This window comes from Strix uralensis, chromosome 8 (assembly GCF_047716275.1).
Source record: "Strix uralensis isolate ZFMK-TIS-50842 chromosome 8, bStrUra1, whole genome shotgun sequence".
In the NCBI taxonomy this organism is placed as follows: domain Eukaryota; kingdom Metazoa; phylum Chordata; class Aves; order Strigiformes; family Strigidae; genus Strix; species Strix uralensis.
This window is the reverse complement of record NC_133979.1, coordinates 9,077,076-9,100,616: the sequence shown is the minus strand read 5'-3', so window position 1 is coordinate 9,100,616 and position 23,541 is coordinate 9,077,076. Positions and strand designations below refer to the sequence as shown.

Sequence of the window (23,541 nt, the reverse complement as noted above, 5' to 3'; positions counted from 1 at the left end):
GCTGAGGGACTATCTGAACCACTTCCTAGTAGGTTGTTAAAATTCAATATTGTGTTAACAATGATTATTCATTACTATTGTGGTGTTTAGCTGAGGAAGGAAGTCTAAGAGCTCTGCTAACAGCAGAATGGAGCCAGGTAGCGTGTTATGCTACAGATCTCATTACCCTATGTTAATCTGTTATGACTCCATATACCAGATGATGCAGACCTCAGCTGATTTGTTTGGCTCTGAGTGACTTCTGAGCAATACCAAACCCCAACCCACAGCCTTTCCAAACATTTATTAACATCCAAACTGGCTTCAGCTGGAATGAGAATCAGCTTATAATTTTTCCAGTGAAATACATTCCACTTTGCTGCTCCAATTTATAACAGGAGCAGGGGAGATGATGAGGGAAAAGAATAATTTTTGAACAGAAAACAATTGCTTCCAGTCACTCAAAGGTTAGATAATACTGCTTGTGGGCTTATACTATAAGAAGCCTAAGTGTACAATTTTGATGTGAAACCCTTGCAAAATCTGTTATTATACATTATTTGTCAACTATCCAGTATCACATTGATGATAATACTAATAACATCATTTCACAAGATGAGTGGAAGTAGAGTCTCTAAGATTGACGCAATTTGCAGGACTGACAAAAATAAAATTTATGTCACGATCCAGCAAAGTACATGCATGTCGGAGACCAGCTGCATTTTTCGTAATGTGGAGTTGTCTGGTGAAGAATGTAGCACTGCCAAAGGCAGAGAAGATGGCAGGTCACTAAGGCAATCCTGCCATTAGGGAGAGTTGCATGCCGTAAAATATCAGTTACAGATTTCTAAGTCTTCAGTTTGTGACCTAGTTTTCCATGGAACCAGAATGTTTCCCTCAAAATATGACACTGCTTTTATAACCAGGGACACGAGCAAAACAAAGATCCTGATTTCCATCACTGCAATAGTTCAGGTTAATGAAGAAAGTTGAGGGTTGGATATGCAGCACATGGAGCACTCCCACGAGGCCACACTTTGAACATGGCTCCTGCACAATCAAAACTACTGTCCTTGGTAGTACACTTTAGATGCTGCTACTGAAGGCCTAGAAAAGAAGCAGGCTGAACAACAGCACTGACAGTGGGCAGTCTAAGAGTGGCTGAAGACAACACCAGTCAGTCAGAGCAGCACAGAGAAGGGCACAAACTAGGGACCTATGACAAGCATTAACACCTGAATTGCATCTTTGAAAGAGATTGGATAGTCATCTGGAGTGGTAAGAACATGTGTAATCTCCTGACAGGGATGAACAGAGCTCAGTACCAGAATGGGAGAAACAGAAGGTGAAAAGAAAGTCTGTGAGCACAGGGAGGGCTGAGCCTGTACTCTTTGGCAATGATGAGGGAAAACCTAGAGAAACCACTTAACTGAGTAATATAGTCACCTCTAATGAGTAACAGACTGTCAGGGAGAGAATGTGTTTCCCTTCAACTGGCTATGCTAACCTGCTTCACACACCACTTGACATTCAACCTCACCTGCTTTCTAGTATCTGGGTTTATCAGCAGAGACCCCAACAAGCTGGAACTTGGAGACCAAATCAGGCCTTTTCCTCAGGCCAAACTCTCTCTACTATCTTCCTGAAGCAGTGATGGTGCATGATGTACTGAGGGGAGCCAACCCTGGTGAAGGATATCCATCCTAAAAAAGGGTCTAGAGATAGACGATAACACAGAATCAGAAGAGTGTATGTTCAGTATGTTTGGAAGAAAGTAGATATATTCTCCTTATGGAGAGGAATGTAGTCATCTGCCAAAGAACCAGGATTACATATCAGACAAATGTTAATTCACCTGTAGTCTTACTGCTTGCACACCCAAGCCTACCTGGATCAAAAACAAGGCCTCCTCTGAGACAGGAAGATTGGAAACATATGGTTTTGTTCAAGTTTAAGCCTGCACATGGGATCTTGAAAAACCTTCTCAAAAACACAAAAGGTATCATTCAGCCTTAAATGTCCCTCCCCCATGTCTGCAGTATTATGTTTACTCATCCTTTCTTATTATTAATTCTGTTGTCAGCAGATATCCACAAAGCCCACAGGCAATGTCTCCTTCCCTCCCTCATGCCAGTCCACAGCAATAGCAGATTGCCATCCACTATCAGTTAATTTATCAGCTCTTGTGGCAGATGTCTGTGTGGTGGATCTAAAGGTTCCAGCCCAGCAGATGACTCAGATTGCAGCATGCTGGGGCTTCATTTCAGCTGTATGCTTTGCTTTGAATCAATGAAAACTTCCACCCAGAATAGTATTAAAAGTATGCAAAGGCTGCAACATCAATCACTCCAAATTCAGGAATGGAAACAGAAAAGTTGCCTATGCAGAAATAATTTAAGACTTTGGCATATGTGTGCATGACAAAGGAGATGCTAATTAATGAGCACACCCCAGGTGAATGGGTTTTTCTTTTCTTTTCGGTCAGGTCTCCAGCTCACTCAGGGCACAAGGTGAACAGTGTCTAACATAGGAATCATTTGCATGTAGGACTCCAGCTTCAATGACAACAGGAGATGGAAAACAGGCAGAATAGAAGAAAGATGGATGCAAAAAGTCCAAGTACAGTGTTGCACTGAGGGTGCCTGGGAGCACTGCATCCCACCTCTGCATTTTCATTTGAGGGGGACAAATCAATTGAAACAGATTCTTCTCAAGCACTCAGTCACTGCCCTATTCCTTGTCTTCTAGGTCCTAAGAGCTCCAAATGACAAAAATAGTCTATCTCAATCTTCCTTGGAGAAGGAAGGGGTAGAAATGAGACAGTGAACATATCAAGCCTTGGTGAATGACATGAAACAAATCTGATCCCAGGCATCTTAAATCATCTATCTTACTTGAGTAGGTACTTCTCATCATAACTGTCTCTGCCTCTGTTTCCTATCCATACAAGAATAATGTATTTGTCTCTCACAGGGGTCCCCCAAAAATTAATTAATTAACACTTCTGAAATGCTCCCAGGGTATACCAATGAGCAAAACAAAAAAGCCCACAAGGAGATTAACAATTCTATCCTCAGAGCAGGATCTGAATAGCGCACAGTAAATACAGGACAGGGCTACACAATGAACACTGAAGGTAAAACAAAACACTGAATAGCTGCTTATTATGTGAAAGTTTTCCATTTGGAGAACTCAGTGAGGCAGGGGTCTAACAGAGAATAACATGAGCCCCTATGATTAAAGACCATATCACAGTGCACATACTCAAGGGGACTGAGCTGACACTGAACACGCTACCTAAGTTCACTCGTTAAATCTGTTTTAAAGAGTGCTTTTGCTTGGGAAAAGTGCTGGATGGCCACACGAAACCTGTCCAATAATCAACCAGTTATGCTGCGCTCTCTGTCTCTGAGGCTTCACGTTATGCCAGATATAAGGACTGTTTGATTTCCATAGACCATCCATATCCTGATCTTGCCAGTGCTGAATACTTAATCCCCAGTCCAAAACATTTAAGCACTTTCTTAACCATAAGCACACAAGCAACACTGCTGGATTCAATCAGATTGTGCATGTGTTTAAATCTAGCTGTGCATATATGCTTTATTAGATTCCTTACCTAGGCTATAGACATTCGTTCTCCAAACAGCTCTCTATGTGATGCCCAAGCAGAACCTCCTGGCCCTACAGTTCAGCTGTTGGAACAGCCCATACAAACATCCTTTGACATACTTCAGACAAAAGTCAGCTGAGTTGGTTTAAACAATACTTTCATGTTCCGAGCTTATTTCACTAACCTGCTCCAGTATAGACAGGGGAACCATCTACACCTATCATCTGGTGGAGAGGTGGGAAGGCAGTGATGTCTGGCATATGGGCAAGGAAAGGTACTTAAGAACAGAAATATCTTCAGCCAACAGCACACAATGTAGAAGAGCAAGTCTGTCACTTCAGTCTCATCTATAAGCCTGACACCACTAGAAACAGCTGAGAATATCCCCTCACTTCACATAGGCCAACATAATGACAGTGACTTACCATCAGGAATGATTGTTTAAAAATCAGTGACATGGAGAACAAAAGCTTCTTATTGTTCTCTGATTTCTTGACCCATTCACTCCCTCCTAAAGAGGATATGGTCATCATGGAATTTGAAACATTTTAAAAATAAAACAAGCACCCTTTGTAAAACCCAGAAGAACAGAGAACCACAGGTGCTTTAGTTTATTTTTATACAGTAACTACTGTAGACTCCTAGACTTGGACCATTCAGTGCTGGAATCACTGTAGCTATGGCATTGTATGTGCACCTTGTACCCACTGCACTTATTTTTGTGTCAGTCATCCTCCTCCCTCCAGAACGAACTTTTTTCAAAGGAAACAGCTTATCTTCCATGCTGCAGCAGCAGAAGAAAAATCATCCTATACAGCAATATTTAAAATGTGGTTTTATGCTCTTATGGCAGCTAATTTTCCTTAAATGATTTAAGGGAATGAATACATCTAAAAGGCCTGCACTGAGCTATTCTGCAATGGCAACATGAAGCTGAACTTCCTCTGCTTTAAACAATCCAATCTCTTGTGGGCAGCTCCTCACGGCAGATCTTGTCTAGAATGGGAGAGATGAAGGTTATTTACATTATTTTGCAGGGAACTTTACTTTGAATTTTATTTCATTTCATATTCCCCAGGGTGGGGAGACTTCAGGTGAGAAGAGGGTGGCAGAACAGACGTGTTCAAATGCGCAATCCCTGATCTGTCGTCGCAGTTTGACAGCAGCCCCCCTGCAACTGGTTCACCTATGCATGCAGCCAACCATCTATCATGTATTACTCATCTAAAAGTTACACTCTACACCTGGAGAGTAGTTAAAATCTTTAGCAGCCTGAAGTGATTCAAAGCAGGTTTTTATTCTGGCACTCTGTCAGGAGGTGAGGGATGGGGGTTTTTTTAATCTCAAATACTTAATAAAAACAGTCACTGCTAAAGCAGGATGGCCCACATACAGTCCCATGCCCTCTCTCTGAGGCAGCTGGCATATTTTCGCCTTTTGTCTCATCACTTTGGAAATGGTCTGTTCATACAAATATTACTGGTATCAGAGGGACTAAGAAGCTGGTATTGCCTGAAAAAAACCATAATCCCATATACTGCATTGTATTGCTGAGCATCTCTAAAACTTTCAGAAAGGCTGGTATTGACTAGGGGATAATAAAACCAGACAAGAAGGTTTTTTGGTGAGTAGCTAATTCACTGAGAAATGAAACTCTGAAAAGCCACCTGAACTTTGCTTGTAGTTTAATCCAAAAAAAGATTCCTAAATAGTATTTAAAAAAAATATTAAATAACCCTGAAAATGAAATGTTACACTTGTGTTTGAAAGGGTCCTTTTTCTTTCCCTCAGAAGGAAATGAACTGGAACTGGTTCATCTCAGGTTGATCACTGGGGAAGGGTAGGAGACCGAGAGATGGAGGAAAAAAAAAGATTTCCATTTCAGACCAACTCTGACCAAATATTTCTTTTGATTTTTCATTTTAGCCACCACAGCAAATAAATTCATTCTTCACACATAGGGCAGCTAGAAACTACTAGAGTTTTCAAAGCTTCTCAGGAATGGGACAAAGCTAAAAAGAATTATTTTTCCCCCAAGAACAGATTTAATTTTACTGACAGGGACTTTTGATAGTGCCAGGATTTGTTGCTTTACTAGCTAGAAGCATTTCCCTACACCCAACTTTCTTGTAATGTTTAAGGACCTCTTTATTCTTGGGGGAAAAAAAAAAAAATAATCTTTCTTCTCAGACAAAGCAGCCTCCATCATCTAGAATGAAAACTGTCTTGCTATTTGGGGTAGGAAACAGAGAAAAGACCAGGCTGGCTGTAAAGCTCCTTTCTGTACTTTCCATCACCATCACTCTAATACAGCAGAGCTTAGGAGCCTTGGTCACAGGCACAATGCTAGGTGCTGCACAAACAGAAATTCTGTACCAACCAATTAGCAGTCTGAGAAAATATTTTCCATGCAATTGGATTCCACTCCATATGTAAGGGCCTTCTATCTTCCTTGTACCTAAAACCCCTTCTGCACAGGTTTTATGACTAGCTGGAAGATAAAAAGTCCAATTAAGATGTGTTGGGAGAACCAGGAGTTAAATTAAAGGAGCTCTTATCCTATACGTGATGTAGCCAGGTGTAAGAATCCTCTTTCTTTTTTAGCAAGGCAAACCAGGTCCTTTTTCACACTAACCAAACCAAAAAAAAAAAAACCAATTAGCAAAACTTCAGGGAAATAAAGATCCAAATGCCATCTCTGTAATGGGAAGCAAAAAAACTGGACAGATACCAGGAATTCCATACAGAAAAAATAATAATCTATAAAATCTCCTCTTATTTTTTTGGCAGTGATTTTTTCCTACCCATCTTCATCTTTGTTCAGCAGTTTTTCTTAGGTGCCACATTCAATAATCCTTCTGCGCTTTGATGTCAAACATTCAATAGCTGTCTGCCTCCCTCCCACTCCTCTTCTCCATATTCTCTGCAATCCATCTCCTCTGATTAGCTAAGATTTCACCTTCAAGAACACCTCTGCTTCTCTGAGTGAGCATGAGTGTGTGCGTGTGTGTTTATATAATATTTGCAAATATTATCCCCCTCCTGCTCTGCACGCTACATAGCAACCCCTGCCGGAGCTCTGGATTAAACATCAATGCCATTCAGTAATTCAATTTGGGGGGCCTGCTGTTTTGAATCCAGCTCAGGACATCATGAGAGCAGCTCGATTGAATTTAGGCCCTGCTTTCAGAATTATTCCATATTTAATCTGAGTTGAACTTCATTTCACTTGCTCTCTCCACTCTGATACTTCCTGTGACAAAACCCACAAATGTCGCTGATCTCATGCAGTGGGGGTGGTGTTCACCTACTTGTCTCTTATTTTGGTTTGCCACTGGACTAAGCCACAGCAGTTACTAGCATCTTGCGCAACTCCACAGTGGAAGAGAGTCAGTACCTCAGCAAGTGGCTGTTCTGGCATCACCTTTCCTCACTCACCGGATTGTTGTACATCTCAATGATGAGCTGTTTCACTCCGTGCAGTGTGGGATGAGCCCAGGGAGATGGATTTGCCCAGTGCCGATTTAAATCAAACCCCATCAGAGAGCACCTGCACACACAAAAAAACAACACACACAAAGGACTTATATAGGCTGCATCCTCTTCTGGCTTCAGCTGCAGAATTAGGGCTATATTCTGCAGCTGATGTATTTAAACCAGTTTTTCTCATGGAAAAAACAAAGGAAATGCTCCTCTGAGGATGAGGAAAGCCTGCAGCAGTGGGCACTCTCAGAAATAACATAACCAGCAGAGTATCAGCTGAAACACCTTTGGTTGTTCAGCCTTTTTCCCCTCCACAACACATATGTTCACTGTATCCTTCGCCTTTTACCAGCTTGCTATGCTGGCACTAGAAGAGCCTGATTGTCCTCTGAGGTTCCCTTCTCTTCAGTGCTCTAGCTGGGGGTCTACAGCCATGTGGATGATCCATAAACTGCATCACCAGGCCCTTACTTCACCCTCAGTCAGGCCTTGACTCAGCAAGGCTGTTGAGAGCATTGAAATCAATGGCCATTAAGTATGTGCTTAAGGGATTTAAAGCATGAATGTAATTGTTCCACTAACCCAGGGCCTCAGTCTCTTCCCCTCCTGCAACTGCCTAAACAAAAGTTAGCCAACCAAGACACTAAGTTAAAAAGCTTATTGGCCATCAGATCTTGTGGGCATTGAAGCATGTATGTCACCTTGGCTTCTCCCTCCTGCCCTGACTCATATCCCTCTCAGTACATTGTCTTGAGTTTGATTCTGCTGCTCCCAGCCCCATGGAATAATATCCCATTCTTTGTGAAGTCCCATTGAAACTCAATGGGCTGTTGTTACAGTGAACACAAGAAATTAAAAAGCTGTGAGTGGCACAAATAGGAGGGGGAAATCATGTCCCTTGCATACTGCAGAGATCATCTAGACAATCTGTGGCCATTGATACAAGCAGGGAGAGAGGTCTCTTCTGTTGTCTCAAGCTGAGCTTGGGACCAGTGGATCTTGGGTAGATCTTGTCAGGAATTCCAAGAAAGACCACACAAATAACAAAAGCTCAGGCAGACATGCAACTTCCTCTATATTTTAAACAAACAAACAAACAAAAAAATCAACCTCACTGCTAAGCCTTAAAGCTTCTTGAGAAAAGAAGAGCTTTCATTGATCCCTGGTCTATTACGAGAATGTCTGTTCAGCCTTAATCTTTTAAACACACCTATGCAAACAATAGAGATTTACTCCAGTAGTGCCATCCTTCGACAAAAATTCCAAGAATCTGATGGCCAAAAAGCATAAATTTAATTGGCAAAAAGAAAGGAAAATGCCTCATTTCTCTAACAGCTGAAACAAATGATTGCATACATCAAACCCAAATAAAAAATAAGACAGAAAGATGACATGCTAAGAAAAGTAAGGGGATGAAACCAGAGGATTAAATTAATTTTGAAAAATGATGAATGAATATTTTTGTATGAACCAGAAAATGCAAAGTTAATGGAACATTCTTTTATAAAAATTCTTATGGGGAAACTAAGCAGGCAGGAGCTGCTGTGCTCCTCAGCCTTAGACAACCCAACCATCAGGTTGTCTGGGAGTTCAAACACCCAATTGCCAGCTCTGCAACTCCATCACTGCTGACTTGGTGTACAGATGAGCCAGATGGCTCACTGTGGTGGAGAAAACCACCTCCTTGTCTTGGTGGTCACTTGTCTGCTTGTCTAGAGAAGAGATGGATGTCTTCTCTGGACACTCCAACTGCTACAATTTCACAGACAACTCTGAAAGTTGTCTCCATTCCGCTATAAAGCAAAACGTATAAGATTTCTCTCTCTCTTTTTTTTTTTTTTTGGTCTTAATATAAACTCTCTCCACTGAGTTCTGCTAAATCCTATCTTCTTTTGAACTCACAGACATTAATATAAAATCAGAAGTACTTCCAGAGACACAGATGGAATTACACTGGGATAAAACCGGTATAAGATCAGAATCACAAGAACGAGTTTTTCATTTAACAAAAGCAGAAACTGTGGTGATCATCACGAGTCTTACTGTATTTTGGCACAGTTTCCAAGAAAACAGCATGCTCACTCTACAGGATAACTTTCTTAAGAGATCAGAACCTGAAATCATATCTCCTCCTATGGTTAATGTGTTCCATTTTCATTTTGTTTTAAGAATATTTAAAACTAAAAACAAGTATATTTTGATTCCATTATGTTCATCTCCAAAGCACATTGAAGTGGGCAAGCTATAGAGCACCAAAAGCAAATTTTAAATTCAAATACAGATTGTCAATATTAAATTTGGGGTTTGGGACTTTTTAGATAACTTTATATAAAGTCACGTCTATAGGGAACAGAAGCAAGAAATATCAATTTTTTGTAAGATACTAAGACATTGTGATTTGCAATATTTGAATTTGCCATGAATGTCTGGTTAGTGATGAATCTCATAGTTCATTTCAAGCAACAAGAACAGTTGAAAATGGTTGTCTTTACTTGAGAAGACTTTATAAACAGAAGGAAGCAATGCTTGACAAACAAGTTACTCATTTGGGAAGCTCCTCTGAGCTCTATTTAATAGGAACCCAAATTAATTTCCAAATATCATTTAGCTAGTCTTTGATGTGGTATATCACATCTTTATCAATGTAACAACAATTAATTAAATTTCTGATGTAAGCATGACTATTACTTTACAGGCTGGGAACAGTGTAAAATTTTCTTTCTTCCTCCCCATTTTTAAGTCTTTTTACTTTCCATTTTGCCTAAAGACACATTTGTATCTACCATATTCTCTCTTTATTCATCTGTTGCAAACTTGTGGTGTCTCTAAGGAAACATCAAGTTGTGTTCCTTGGTACTTCAGATTTGATTATTGACTCTATTACATGTAGAACTGTCTCCCAAAGCCCACGTACATCAGGACATGACCAAAACACATGGCAAGAATCTCCCACATGTCTATTACAGAACCTGCATTGTTTATATTCTCTTGCTCCCAGATGATGTGATCTCCCTTGAGGCTAATACCTCCAATGCAAGATCTTCAACAGGGTAACTTAAAAATTGCATCTTGCACTGCTTTTTAACTCACCATACCAATCTTAAACCAGCTCAGTTCTAGTGCATGTTACTTGCTGTTTTCATTGTTTAACTGTTTACCCGCTGCTTCAAGCACTGGGTAGGCAAAGTACAAATACAGGTATACTTTGGAAACAGCAGCTCTACAATGGGAAACAACTGTGTTCCAGTATAACACAGGATCTTTCAATATTTGAGACCAGCATTCTTACTCAGACTGCAAGTGTTGTCATTGGCTTCAATATGGTGACTTATGCGACTTATGTGACTTAGAAGGGGCCTCCAAATCTGTCCTGTGCAGTAAATAAACTAATGTGCTCAGTACAAAATTAACAAGGGGAAAAAAACCTAAATTATATCAAAGGACTGTTTAAGGATGATCTTTAAAAGGGGATATGGAGGAGAGCAAGACAGAAGATATTGCAGACTCCAAGAGGCACAAGGGAAGACAAAAGCAGCTTCAAAATTAGTGAGGGTTGTAGCAGATGAACATTTCCAGAGTAAAGGCACTGGAGAATACCCCATTCCATGAGGTTTAATGGCCATGGCCATGCCCATGAATGCTTTTATAAACGTGGCAGGTAATATTGACATGGAGCCAGATAAGAATGATGTGCTGGCAAGTTAGAAAAAAGTGTAATCAGAAGGAGGTGAGCTTTCTATAACAAGCAAAGTAGTAAACTGCTACTATTACCTGATTGTACTCTTCATTCATACTTTGAAACCCTAGCTTGTATGTCACATAGTCATTGCTGCCACAGAAAACTACATGTATGTAATTTAAAATATTTAAGCTGTTAACAATTGCTGGAATTTTGGATTATGCTTGTTAGTGTTTGCTACATATACAGGCCACATAGTATGTTTCTGCTTTGTGACTGAATGTACTTTTAAATCAGGTTCTGCAATTATTCTTGTTGAATTAGAATTTGCATTTCACAAATGTTCTCCAGCCTTTTTCAAAAATTTCTGTTTTCTATAAGTAGATAAATTTATTACAGTGTTTATAAATTTGCATAAACACAGTGCAAATTCAGTCAAAGCAAATGAGTTTCAAAATCGAAATGGAAACTGAAACATTTTGCAGTATTCATCCCTCCCTACTTGGGAGGCAGCCAGATCTCAAGAGGTTACCAGCTCAACTCTGTAAAACCAAAGATGTTCAGACCAGCATTCAGCTTGATGGGCAATTATCTGGACAGAAGCTCCTTGCCTCTGGGGGCTTAACTCATCACTGGTTTTAAGGATTTCTTATGCATCTGCTTTAATGAAAACATCCTTGTTCCTTCCCAGAACTGAGGAAGGTGTAGTACCAAGGCCTATGTTGGGTGTCTTTTTAGGACTTCTTGCTATTCTTTCAGGTTGTAACTCTTCCTTCTAGAATCTCCAAGTTATAGAAACCTCCAAGAACTCTGTCTTCGTTTCTCTCCAGTTCTCCCTCCCCTGTTCATTTTTCCTACTATGCGAGTTTAAGTCTCTCACTAACAGACCCATTTCCACAAGGTGAGATATGGAGAATAATGGAGGAAAGGAGTTAAAGAAATCCTTTTTCATGGCATATGATTTATTACAAAGAGAACTCTACACTCTTCCCTTCAGCTTTGTAAGGTTGCGTTGGTTCATTGGATCAGTACCAGGTGAATCTCCAGATAATGCCGCACACAAAGCCAGGGAGTTCAAATCCACAAATGGCACTACCAACAGGGTTAGGATTTGAAATTGAAAAGGTAGTTGGGGGAGGGGGTGCACTCACTTTTTTTTTTTTCCTCAGGCTTATTGCAATAAGACTGGAGACAGAGGGTAATTGGTCTCTATTGTTGCACTTCTTCGAAGCAAGAGTTATAGCAAGAAACTGCTGTGAGACTGCAGCCTGCAATATCATGCAGGAAGAGTAGGTGTGCAGAATGAGAGAGTGAATACAAGGGGAACACTTGCTTCTTTTAATAAATATATCATTTTAAACCTGATATATTCACGACATTTTACAAATCAACTCTACACCTGCTGTCGAAGTCAGAGTCTTCATTAGTGTGCATTTCATCATTTTGGTGCTTGGGGTTTGCGATTTATGCATTTGCCTATTACTCATTAAAGAGGATTCATTCAAGCCCACATGTTCTAAGGCAATTAGATAGCAAGACATCCTAACACTCCAGCTACAGAGAATCCCCCCTCCCAACTCTCTGCTCCCCTCCCCAGCTTTCTGCATTTTTAATTTAGACCTCTGGAAACCTTCACAAAGGCTATTTAACATAACCACTGCAGTGTGCTCCAGGCAGAACACAAGTGGCCGTACAGAGCAGAACAGCATTAGCTCCCAGAGACCACATGGTGGAGTAGATGTTTACAGAATGAGCACTGCATGGTGTACTGACATAATTTTAAATAGTACATGACGGTTAAAGATGTGTTTCTCCATTTTCTGTGTAAACAATGTTAAATAAGAATAAACACAAAGGAATATTTTCCTTTTCTGATGAATACACGCATTTCTCAGAGCTGGTAATAGGTGTTACAGACACATGCACCAAGAAGAACACGCATGCCCACCTGACACGGGCAGACTCCTTTCTGTGATCTTCAGGATATATCTCAATTCTAGTATTGAATTCTCCCTACACACCCCGGGTCCTCAGTAATGCCAGAAGGATTCCTGGGCACAAAGCAGAATGCTGGAAATAAAACCCCATCCCACAGTTAGGAGAATCACGCCATGACAGTGCACCTGGGATGTAAGATGGTAAGATCCTATCACCAGCATAGCTCATCCCTGCAGCTAGCATAGGGCTCATCCCCTCCTGCATATTTTCACGTACGGTGCCCAGTTCAATTGTCAGTTTTTCAAGGGACAGGGTTCCAGCACATCCCTTGGGAGGCAAGTCACAGTTTAGCAAAGCTCTCCCATAGGAAGCGCATGTCTCGCCCCATGTGTGGATATCTCTGAACAAACGCTCTGCAGGAGCAGGCCTCTTCTGTCCTGCCCCTGGAAGGTGTTCTGGGGACTCCTACTCCCAGCTGAATGCTGAGTCACACTGGCACATCAATCTTGCCCACCCAGATGCTTTAACCAAGTTACTGAGAACACCTACAGTTCTTCCATTTTAAAGCCTGATTCATTGTTTGGCCTTTTCAAAACCAAACATATCATTGACTTAATGAGAGGAACATAGCAGACAGTGGGTTTTTTCCAACTTTTGGATCCCCCAAAATTTCCACTGCAGACATTGACCCTTGAGAAATTACACATGTAGAACACAACACAGTACAACATGAACTTTCCCAATGTAGTCCAAAATCCACTTGCAATTCATGGATCACAAACCATAAACCACTGAGAAAGAGAATTTCAACTTCACACATGCTTAATTTACTGGACTCCCACCTCTGTGAATGCTGTTAACGGGTCAGGCTCCTCTAGGCCCTCTTGCCCAGTCTGCCTGACACTTCCACACAATGCCCTAAACCTGTCTCCTTACAAACCTTTCCCTTCAGACAGGCAGACCTTCTTTAAACTGTCTGTATTTCTTTGTCATTCTATATTTCTGGAGGTGGAGGTTGGGTGGAGATAAGGTAAATTCTTCACAGTGGTTCACAGAAAACAGCTAATATACACATAAGCATTTCTGGAGATACAGATCATCTTGAATTATACTTTTGTTCCCACTTCTGCCCATCCTCAGACTATGCAGTTGATCTGGTACACAACACACCTCACAATTATTAGTGAATACTTCAGCTGTTGTAGAATGACATTCCCCACATTACAACATATATTTCACATACTTCTTGGCAGATGAAGCTGGCAGTCTTGCTTAAACCTACTCACCTTCAGGCAAGAGGAAAGGAGTGTCATATTCCCTGTAGACTGGCACTATATGAACACCCCCAAAAGATGGTTCAGCTCTTACCATCAGAACTATTATACACAGAAAGCTGCAGTCAAAGGAGCCAACCTTAAAGTCACAAAGTTGAGCTCTTAAAAGTTTGGATATGCCACAGCTGTACAGATACATATAACCCTCATTCAGCCCTGTGTCTGTCATTATTATGACACAGCCTTTAACTAGAGGAGCACAGGGTGTTCCTCCACAGGGCTCTTGCTTTACTCTGTGCACAAGATCAACACTGTTCATTAATTAGCAGATTATTCAATATTTTGGCTTTTCCTTATTGTTCAATATGCAGCCCTAGGCTCCTGCTTACTGCATGCTACTCAAAGCCTGCTCTGAGGACAGAGCTATTCAGTTCTTCATAGCTTTTCTGAAGTGCTTAGCACTGCAGGAGACAACTGCTTTATAAGCACTGATGGACTAATTTTCCCAACAACACTGGTACAAGAGGGGACCACATTGTCCCCAATTCATAAAAAAGCAATTGGGTAAAAATGTGACTTACATAACAGACACCCGCTAATTTGGGCCACCGTATCCAAGAGGCCAAAGGTGGGATTTTTGTTTAAGAGAACTTAGATTTATATAGCATGTTACATGTTCAACATCTAAATTACTCTGATTTGAACTGAAGCTGACGGTACTCAAGGCTTCTCCAAATCTGACCCCAGAATGGCAATGTGAGTGGATATTAGAAACATCCAAGTTTGTGGAATGAGGACAGTTGGAGGTTACTATAAAATGGTAAGACATTACTGGATCATGAATGGGTTTTGGGTGGTTTTCGGTTATACCTTAATTGAGCCATCTTGCTTGGCTTTGGATCTCAATACTGCTGCATTCAGCTGTGTCTGAGAACCTGCTCTAATACATGGTGGTTAGGGTTAGCACTGTATCCAATATTGCCTTTACTCTCCTGAATAGGATTAAATGATCACTCTGCTACATTACAGGCTACCAAACTATTTGTATCCAGAACATCACTTAGACAAAGGCAGTGATGCTGCACACACATTCTCAACAGGTCATGCCAAAACTCAGCCAGAAATAGTCCATTTCCATCAAAGGTCTTTTTCCCTCTGATATCCTGTAGCAAGGGTTTCACTTGATACCAAAACTGTCAAGAAGGTGTGCACTATTCTGATGAGATAGCAAACAGAAAAGCAACACAGGAGTGGCAAACTGCTGGCTGAATATTAACTAGCAAGGCTTAGCTGCCCAGCACTAGAGAGCAGGATTGCTGGCTTCCTTTTATAACTGTTTGCTAACAGGTTCTAACACACTTAGGCATTCCTCACTCCCATACACAGCCAGAATATTGATTGTATTCCTGCATAGTCTTGCCATATCTGTAACTCATGCAGCTTGCAAACAACTTTTTAGATAAATAAGTATCCATATGTTTTGGGTTGGTGGGAGACAAGGCCCCTTTTATTGTCTCTGCACAGTGTTACTTAACCCATACACATTGCCTGCCAGCAGCCTACCTCTGCTTCATTAGTTAGCATGTATAATTTTCATCAAAAGTTAGAGTCAGGGATATGTCCATTAGCCAGGCACTCCCATACAAAGTCCCTTTACCACTACTAAGTGAAAAATCTACAATTGTATAGAAAGTCCTGAACAAAACCCCAGGTCTCATAATATTGCAGGAGAGGGGAAAATGACCCAGTGGTTCACTTAGGGTGACAACATGAGACGGTTAAGATCTCTTATGCAACCTAGAGAAAAATTGCAATGCCACCATTCTTCTCTTGTAAAAATAATTATATTATCAACCCTCCATGGTGTTTGGAGAGGAAATACATGAAGGATTATGAAGTACTTTGGTGCTACAGTGATGGGGATATATCAGGCTCTACAGATGGAGATTAAGTGATTTATGGAATCGCAGAAAGGTTTTCTGACAGACCCTGAATTTTGGTAAGGTTCACTTCCAACAAGATTGCACTACTTCACACTTAACACACACTTCTGAAATGCCCGTAAGACCAATAAGATGTCCCAGTCCATTTTATGAGAGAAACTGTCTGTGAGTTTGGGTAGAGAAGGAGGATTGTGTGGGGTTTTTTTGTTAGATCAGTGAACATTTCCTCTTGTTTCTTCTACCCTCAAACCCCTGTAACTAAAGATATTTTCCTCTCAAATGTGTCTCTATTGTCACTTCAATTTTCAAGGTCATCTGGCCCACTGGGTGTGTTACATATTGCTGTCGATTAAAGAGAGAAGATTAACCTTATTCTATTAGATTGTTTTAGTACCTGCCAGCTGACTACTCTGCATTAGCAAAGGAACAATGTGGCCAAGTCAGTTAAAAAGAAACCCAAACCAAAACCCAAACAAAAACACACTGAAAAACCAAGCCATTTCATCTTTGGAAAGTCCACCAGAAACTCTGAGCATGATGCAGATGTTCTTCCCATAATCACTGCTATGGTAAAATAACAAACATTTCATAGCAAAAATAATACCAGTGTCTTGTTTGTCACAAAACATTTCAGAAGATGGCAGGCAAGCTATAAAGCCCTGATCTGTCTCTGATTGCAATCAACAAAAAGCCCAGATGCTTTCAAAGGGAGTTAAATCAGGCTCAGATCTTTTCCAATCACTTGTTAATTTAAGGGGCAGAGTTTTACCATCTGAGCTTCACTGTGTGGTATTGCCTCAGCCCAAACAACACAGAGGAGGAGGAACTATTTGACAACATGGTGGTCTCTTTTCCATTACCAATTTCTACCTCAAATCACTTAGGCTTTATATTTTCCACCAATTCTATCAGTTAAGCACACTATATGCCCTAGAAGGCAAGCTACCTGGCAAAGATATATTTCTCATAGTACTCCATGACATCCTCTCTTACTAACTCAAAACAATGTATGAGGAGATCTGGTGCCATCACATGAGATATGGGTCAGTTGTCCAATACGGATGCTTGTCCGATGCAGAAGAATGGGAATGTAAAGCACTCAAACTGTAACTTTTATCAATCACTGCAATGCACCAGCAAAATGTGATTTGATACCAAGCCAAGCTGAAACTACACATTTGGATTCCAGAGCACTGAAACATCTCATTGCAATGAATAATAGTACAACAAAAGATTAATTTGAGAATCCTGATAAGAATATTAAATCTGAAGAATTTAAACCTTCAGGGATTGGGAGCATTATTTTTTTTTTTGTTATTATTATCCCTCAGAAAGAGACACTTGGGGTTAAAAATGGTCAGAAAAGCAATTTTTGTCTACTAGTTAATAGAAAATTTTATTATTATACCCTTTTCTGTGATGTTTAGAAGAATGCAACAATTATTGAAGACATGGAACAGTTGAAGAAAGGAGCTGAGGATGAAACACCATACCAAACAATCTTCAGGTAACCATTATACAGGCAGACCAGGAAAGAGTTCAGGTGAAAGCTGACCTTAGCATCCTTCTTATCCCAGTCCATACATTTAGCTTACTTAATCAAAAGAGCAGCTGTGTTGCCTAAATACTCCTGAATGAAAGATTTCTTGTCAGTCTAGTTACTTGAATTAAACCTGCGATGCGGAACTGATCTTATTTTCTTATGTAATCCTTTGAGGCATCATCCAGTGTGAAATTATGACATGCCACTGGACTTGGCTTTATACATCTCTTCTCATTCTTAGATACTTCACTTTCAAACTTAACTGTAGGAGGCCAGAGCTCCATATTTGTCAAAGACAAGAGTACACCCCTCAGCCTAATTGTATCTCTCTGGCATTATGGTATATATTATTTTTCTAGTGAACCCTCCTTTGAATCAGCCAGAAATTACTGATGAATATTAAAGCAGTAAGATACAAGGGTACATTAAAATCCTGTAAGCAAATTGAAACAAAAGAGCTTAACCACATATTGGTTCACTGGCAGCCTTGTCCATTGTCACTCAAAAAGAAAAGTGACTTGGTAGAGCATAAGTCCAATATTATTTTAGCCAAGTTTTATAGGGCAAATGATATTTACTTCAGCAGCACCTCTGAGAAATTCTTACACCTGACACTGTCAGCACCGCAAGTGCAAAAGTCAGCCTATGTCATCCTCTGTTGAGATGGTGAATGTTATACCTGTTCTCTTAATCGCATTACATGTGAAATGAAAGATGCCATGGCAGTGGAAGAAAATTTAGTGCAAGATCATCTCATGGTTAAAAAGTACAAACGGTCATGTGCTTCTACATGTTGCAACACTCCATACCTTTTGCTTTTCCACACTGGTTGTCGTCAGAGTTCCATTTTCTCACTGCATCTGCACTAGAGCAACAGAAGTGCTACTTTTCAGTCTGCATTCTTAAGAAAAAAAGACTTGAATAACCATACTGATCATGCACAAAAGTGTGGTTTTGCCTGTCTGTCCTTCTCTACCTGTACCCCATCTAACTTTTAAAACCACTGGCCAATTTTTACTCAGTTTCACAGAAAAGGACATAATGGTAAAGAGGCTGACATGAACATATAAAGTACTTGTGTGCATGTGTGCATAAGGGGAAAAGATCAGCCTTAGGGAGGGAGATGCACTTAAAACTCTTTTGTAAATTTAGCAGGCCTGAGCTCTGCTCTTCTTCTGGCTCCCTGTGCACCTCTAAATGGATGAGAGATGAAGTACAGTGACATGGCAGTGCCATGAGAAACGGTCCCCACAGACAATCAGCAATGTACAGATGTCAGAGAAATTTGAAGTTTGAGACGAGTTTTTGGTGAGTTTCTGGCTTTTTGCTTGAAAGAGATTTCAGCAGATATGCCTGGCACTAGAAATCACTTCCTCCTATCCTGGGATCCAGACTCCATTCAGGAGAATGCTGCACTCATTTCAACCAAGGTTGTTACTTTAAGAGGGTTAAGCTGTACCACGTCCAGCTGAATCCAGAGAGGAATTTAGAGATCACAGCACATAACATCCTAAATCCTGTCCTATAGCACTAAAAGGGAAAGACTTGCTGTTTGACTTGTCTCTTTTTAGTTAAAGGAAACAAGGCTGATTAAGTCATGCTGTTTGTGCCTGTGCCACATTTCAGTAACTTTTGGTTCAACTGGTGAATGTCACTCAAATTTGACAATAACTTCAAAGATTTTCAGTTCTTGTAAGTTTTATGAATATAGGCAGCTAGACAGAAGAGAAAGAGGGAGATCCTGTGAACATCTCCACTGAAAATATTATATAATGAAGTCAATCTTTATTAGGCAACATAGCATCCACATGGGAAAAAAACCTTCCACATTATGGTTTTTTATCCATGAAGATTTTTAAAACTTGACTGTACAAATCCCTAAGTAACCAACTAAGTAACACTGAAGTTAGCCCTGCTTTGAGAAAGGACTTGAAGACCTCCAGAAGTATTTTAATATCTTAATTAATCTTGTTTTCCTATAATTCTATGAAAGTCTCACATATAGGGAAAGTTTCAATTGCTGTTCATACCTTGGTAGACACCAAAGAACCCAACTGTGGACAGCAGAATTCACAGGCTCATGGAATGACTTTTTTTTTTAATGCATATTTGCAGCCTCACATAGTTCAGCACCCTTGAGATAAAATCCTATAGCAAAAATGTACAATGAATGAGAACATATATGAGTGGGAAGTGGAGGAGCAAACATTTCAATTTTAAGCTTTCATGGCTTAGCATAAACAAACATGAAACAATTCATCCTCAGAATATAGAGGTGGGAGGGGGATATTGACAGTGTCCTCTAGATACACAGGGAGACTGAGAACTAGGGAGCCTGGAGCGAAGAGAAAAATTTCAAAAACTGTTTAAAGCCTTAGGAAAGTTAGAAGCAAAGATGAAGCTTGCCTGATTCATTCACTGGGACTGTAACAACAATTCTCTCCATACACTGCTACCCCCCTTCGATTGTCAAAAATAAGCCAGTTCTGTCAAATGTTGCTTTCTCCTTAACAAAGACAACCTTTTGAAATCTCAGTTAAAATTCGGAATGGGTGAACAGCTTTTGGAAGAAGAACAGTCTAATAAGTCTTTCTAGAGAAAGTCACAGAAATAGCTTCTAAAGAACTCACACTGAGCTAAGTCTCTTTATGAGCCTGCAAAGCCTATTTGAATTTTATATTTTCCCCTCTTTTATTTTTCATAAATTCATCCTCTGTCCATATCCAGGCTGACATGGGACTAAAACTCAAAATACTCATCTGAGATGGGGTCCCATTTTTACATCTTATAGTTGATAGTGCAGTGATCTTGTAGTGATTATGAAGTGAATAGGGAGATGGCTTGCTTCCCTTACAGATTCTTGTAGACATTAGAGCTGTAAATGGACAAAGTTGATCTTCCCAGCTGATCTGCCCATTAGCTTGCTGTTTCCCACAGTAGTAAAAGCAATGATTAACTGTGTTGATTCTTCCTCGCTGCTTTAGCACCTGCAGTGCCTCCCATGGTAAGTTTGTTTTGAAGCATCACTGACACAAACAAGTAACAGTAGTTCAGACTACACCCCTAAGCCTCTAAAACCACTGCTTCTAATATGATGATGCAATGTGCCAGTCCTTGTTTTCCAAACCCATCCCACAATGTCACCTTCCTGGTGCGGTTCAGGAATCAGTCCCTTCAGCTATACTCTGCACTGAGACGTGCTTCAGCATTTGACAGGCAAGACAGAAAACTAGTCAGCAGTCCTGATACCTGGTTTGTTCAAGCTAAGACTAGGATCTAAGTGGTGTGGCTTCCACTGATTTAGTTCTTTGATTTTAGCTGTTAGTTCTCCCACCTTCAAGTATTTCAGAAGCTGATACTCATTCTTGCCTCCTGACAAAAAAATGCAAGGCAACTTCTTCATTGTAAGGCTCATGAACTGGGATTACTGGAGGCATGTAGAGAAAGCAGCAATTCACTACCTTCAAAATCAAACCATTCCTCTACATTGGCTTGACTGAATGACTGCTAAGAACATTGTGGTATCACTATCTGAAACTCACAGGGAAGAATTAATAAAATAAACCAAACTTTGACAGTAGTGAAATGGGTCACCCTGACCATGCATGTGCTTGAAAGAGAAGATGGAGGTAAACAAATTGGAGGCTTACAGAATTAAGTGGCTCACCTGTAATGGAAGCACATGGAAAGAATATTTTAATGGCCAGGAAAAGAGGAGATAAAAATGACTTTCTCCACTTTAAAAGAAAATTTATTTAAGCCTGGATGACAAGAACAGAAGCAAAGAAAAAAACCGAAACAAAACAGCCCAGAAGAGCTGTGAAAATCCAATCTCTCCCATCAGCCTCTGGAAAATGGATAACCTATGCGTGGTATGATTGAATTTCTCTGTTTCATCACCCTAGTGGTAGCATCTTGTATGAAACTCTGGTTTATGAATTGAGTTTTGAGAGGGACCTGAGAGAGCAGGAGTTATACCAATCTAATCAGGATGTGACAAACACATGCATCAAAATGTTGCATTGTCAAGATCCAGAAGCCACTTAATTCCAGAAAGATTTTAAAGTTGAGAAAGCAGTTTTGGCAACAGGATTAGAAATGATGAGAAGGAAGATGAAAATCCAGGTGGAGAAAGATAACACTTTTTTTTTCAAAACATCCTTTCAAAAATTAGGTCATGTTTCTGCATGGTTTCTGACTAATTTCTTATAGAAACCTATGTTATGTTCAAATGAAGGACACAGGTGCCTTCTTCCATTTATTCCATCTGTTTTCTGAACATATGATAATAATGGAGTAAAAGATACGTGAACCATAGTAAACCCCCTAAAACCCATACGATAAAACACCACACAACATTGAGCAAAACATCCCAACAAAGCAGGTTAAATACAAAAATGACATGCGAATGTCATTGCCGCACAACAAAGAAAGAAACATGCTAATGCCACTGCCACACAGCAAAGAAAGCAAGATTCATGAGATTGCATTGCAATGGCTCCTAAACAAAAGCAGTGCACAGAAATGGTCCATGATTATCAATAACATGAGACCAAATTGGAAAGCATGTGCATTTAAGAGAGATGACATCAAATGCTTCCTTCAAAAGAAAAAGAACATCACAATCACTTTGTATTTCCCTGGTCTCAGCTTGCTTTTCCTATCTAAATACTGAAGATAGCTTCACAGGATAAGTACAGATTAGCAAAATATTCAAGGTGATTGAATGGATTAGTATTATTGTTTAGCACAATGCAAGGTGATAGAAAAATGCACAGAAAAGAAAGATCTGATATCTGGACAACCACTTAAAATTATGCAGCTCACATGTGGAATTTTTACATTTTTTGTAACATCATCAAGTGTCACAGTAGATGCCTGAAAACAATTCCAACTAAAGAGTGAGATTTAAAACTGGGGATCTTGAGCAACAGGTGGAACAAAAATTCCTAAGTAAACTGCTATCTTGTTTGTCACACAAATAGAAAATCCATATGTTAGTGCCAGAGGCAGAAATAACACGTTCTAACAAACTACACATAACAAAAAACCTGAAGAAACATTTGTCCATAGAAGAGAGGGGAAAAAACAAAAAAACAGTTTAAATGCATCTAGAAAAGTCCAAATTATTTTAAGAGGAATTCATCCTGCACTAAATCCCAGTCAGGTAGAAAACATAAATGCATGGCATCCTCACCATTCTGGCTATTGTAATCATGTCCAGCAGCTTCCTCTCTCCATTTTCCCCACCCTCATAGAATTCCATGCTTTAGTTACAGATTTACGGATGTGTTGTGTTCTCCTATGTCACAAGAATGCAATATCTTATCAAACAGACTGTTTCACACTGTGACATGGCTATTTGCTTTATTTCTAGGTATCCAACATTAATAGAGTGAAGCTCAGGTCAAGCTATGAACAATTCCACATAACCTGTAATTAGGGATGGAGATTTTGCATTCAAACATTACAGTTCTACCCAGTTTTCTTGGTTTCCAGAACCGAAGACTTTGTACTTCCAGAGTTAAATCAAATCCCCTAAAATTCAGACATCTACAGTTTGCTTTTCACTGAGGTTCTTGGAGCATTTCAAAAACATTAATAAAATGTCCTCCAATGCTTCAGTGAGGCAGGTGCATAGTATTAGTCTCACTTTGCAACTAAGAAGACCGAGAAACAAAGGGGGATTGAGTGAATCATCCAAGATCATTCTGGACTTGTCTGACAGAGTCATAAATAGAAATCAGGACTCTGCAAAAAGTAAATAAATCACCTCCCTCCCTGGAAGAAGCAGCAAAATAGTTGGTTAATTTTAACTGCATGCGTCCTTCTATGATTCTGGGTTACAGTCAGAAAAGGAAATATCACTATTCTGAGCAAGGTCATTCCCACAGAAAGTCCAGGCAGACCTTCAGCCATAAGTAATGTGTGCAAAACCCACATATCCTCACAAGAATTTCATCTGAATGTTTAAGATCCAAGATACTGGTATAAGGATTTGAGATATCTCAATAAGCCTTGTTTATCTGAAAAGAACCACAGATCCAAGTTTACTCATGTTTTCTCATGGGTAATTACCAAGGCAGGAA

At 40.0% G+C, this 23,541-nt stretch overlaps 1 protein-coding gene across 1 annotated transcript in view; it reads right to left on the bottom strand.

The window, feature by feature from the left end:
* BEND5 (BEN domain containing 5) overlaps positions 1-23,541 on the bottom strand; it is a 970,982-nt gene that overhangs the window by 158,001 nt on the left and 789,440 nt on the right. Inside the window, exon 10 of the mRNA XM_074876087.1 lies at positions 7,031-7,142. Within this exon, the coding sequence (XP_074732188.1) occupies positions 7,031-7,142 (112 nt within the window). The remainder of the gene's footprint in view (positions 1-7,030; positions 7,143-23,541) is intronic.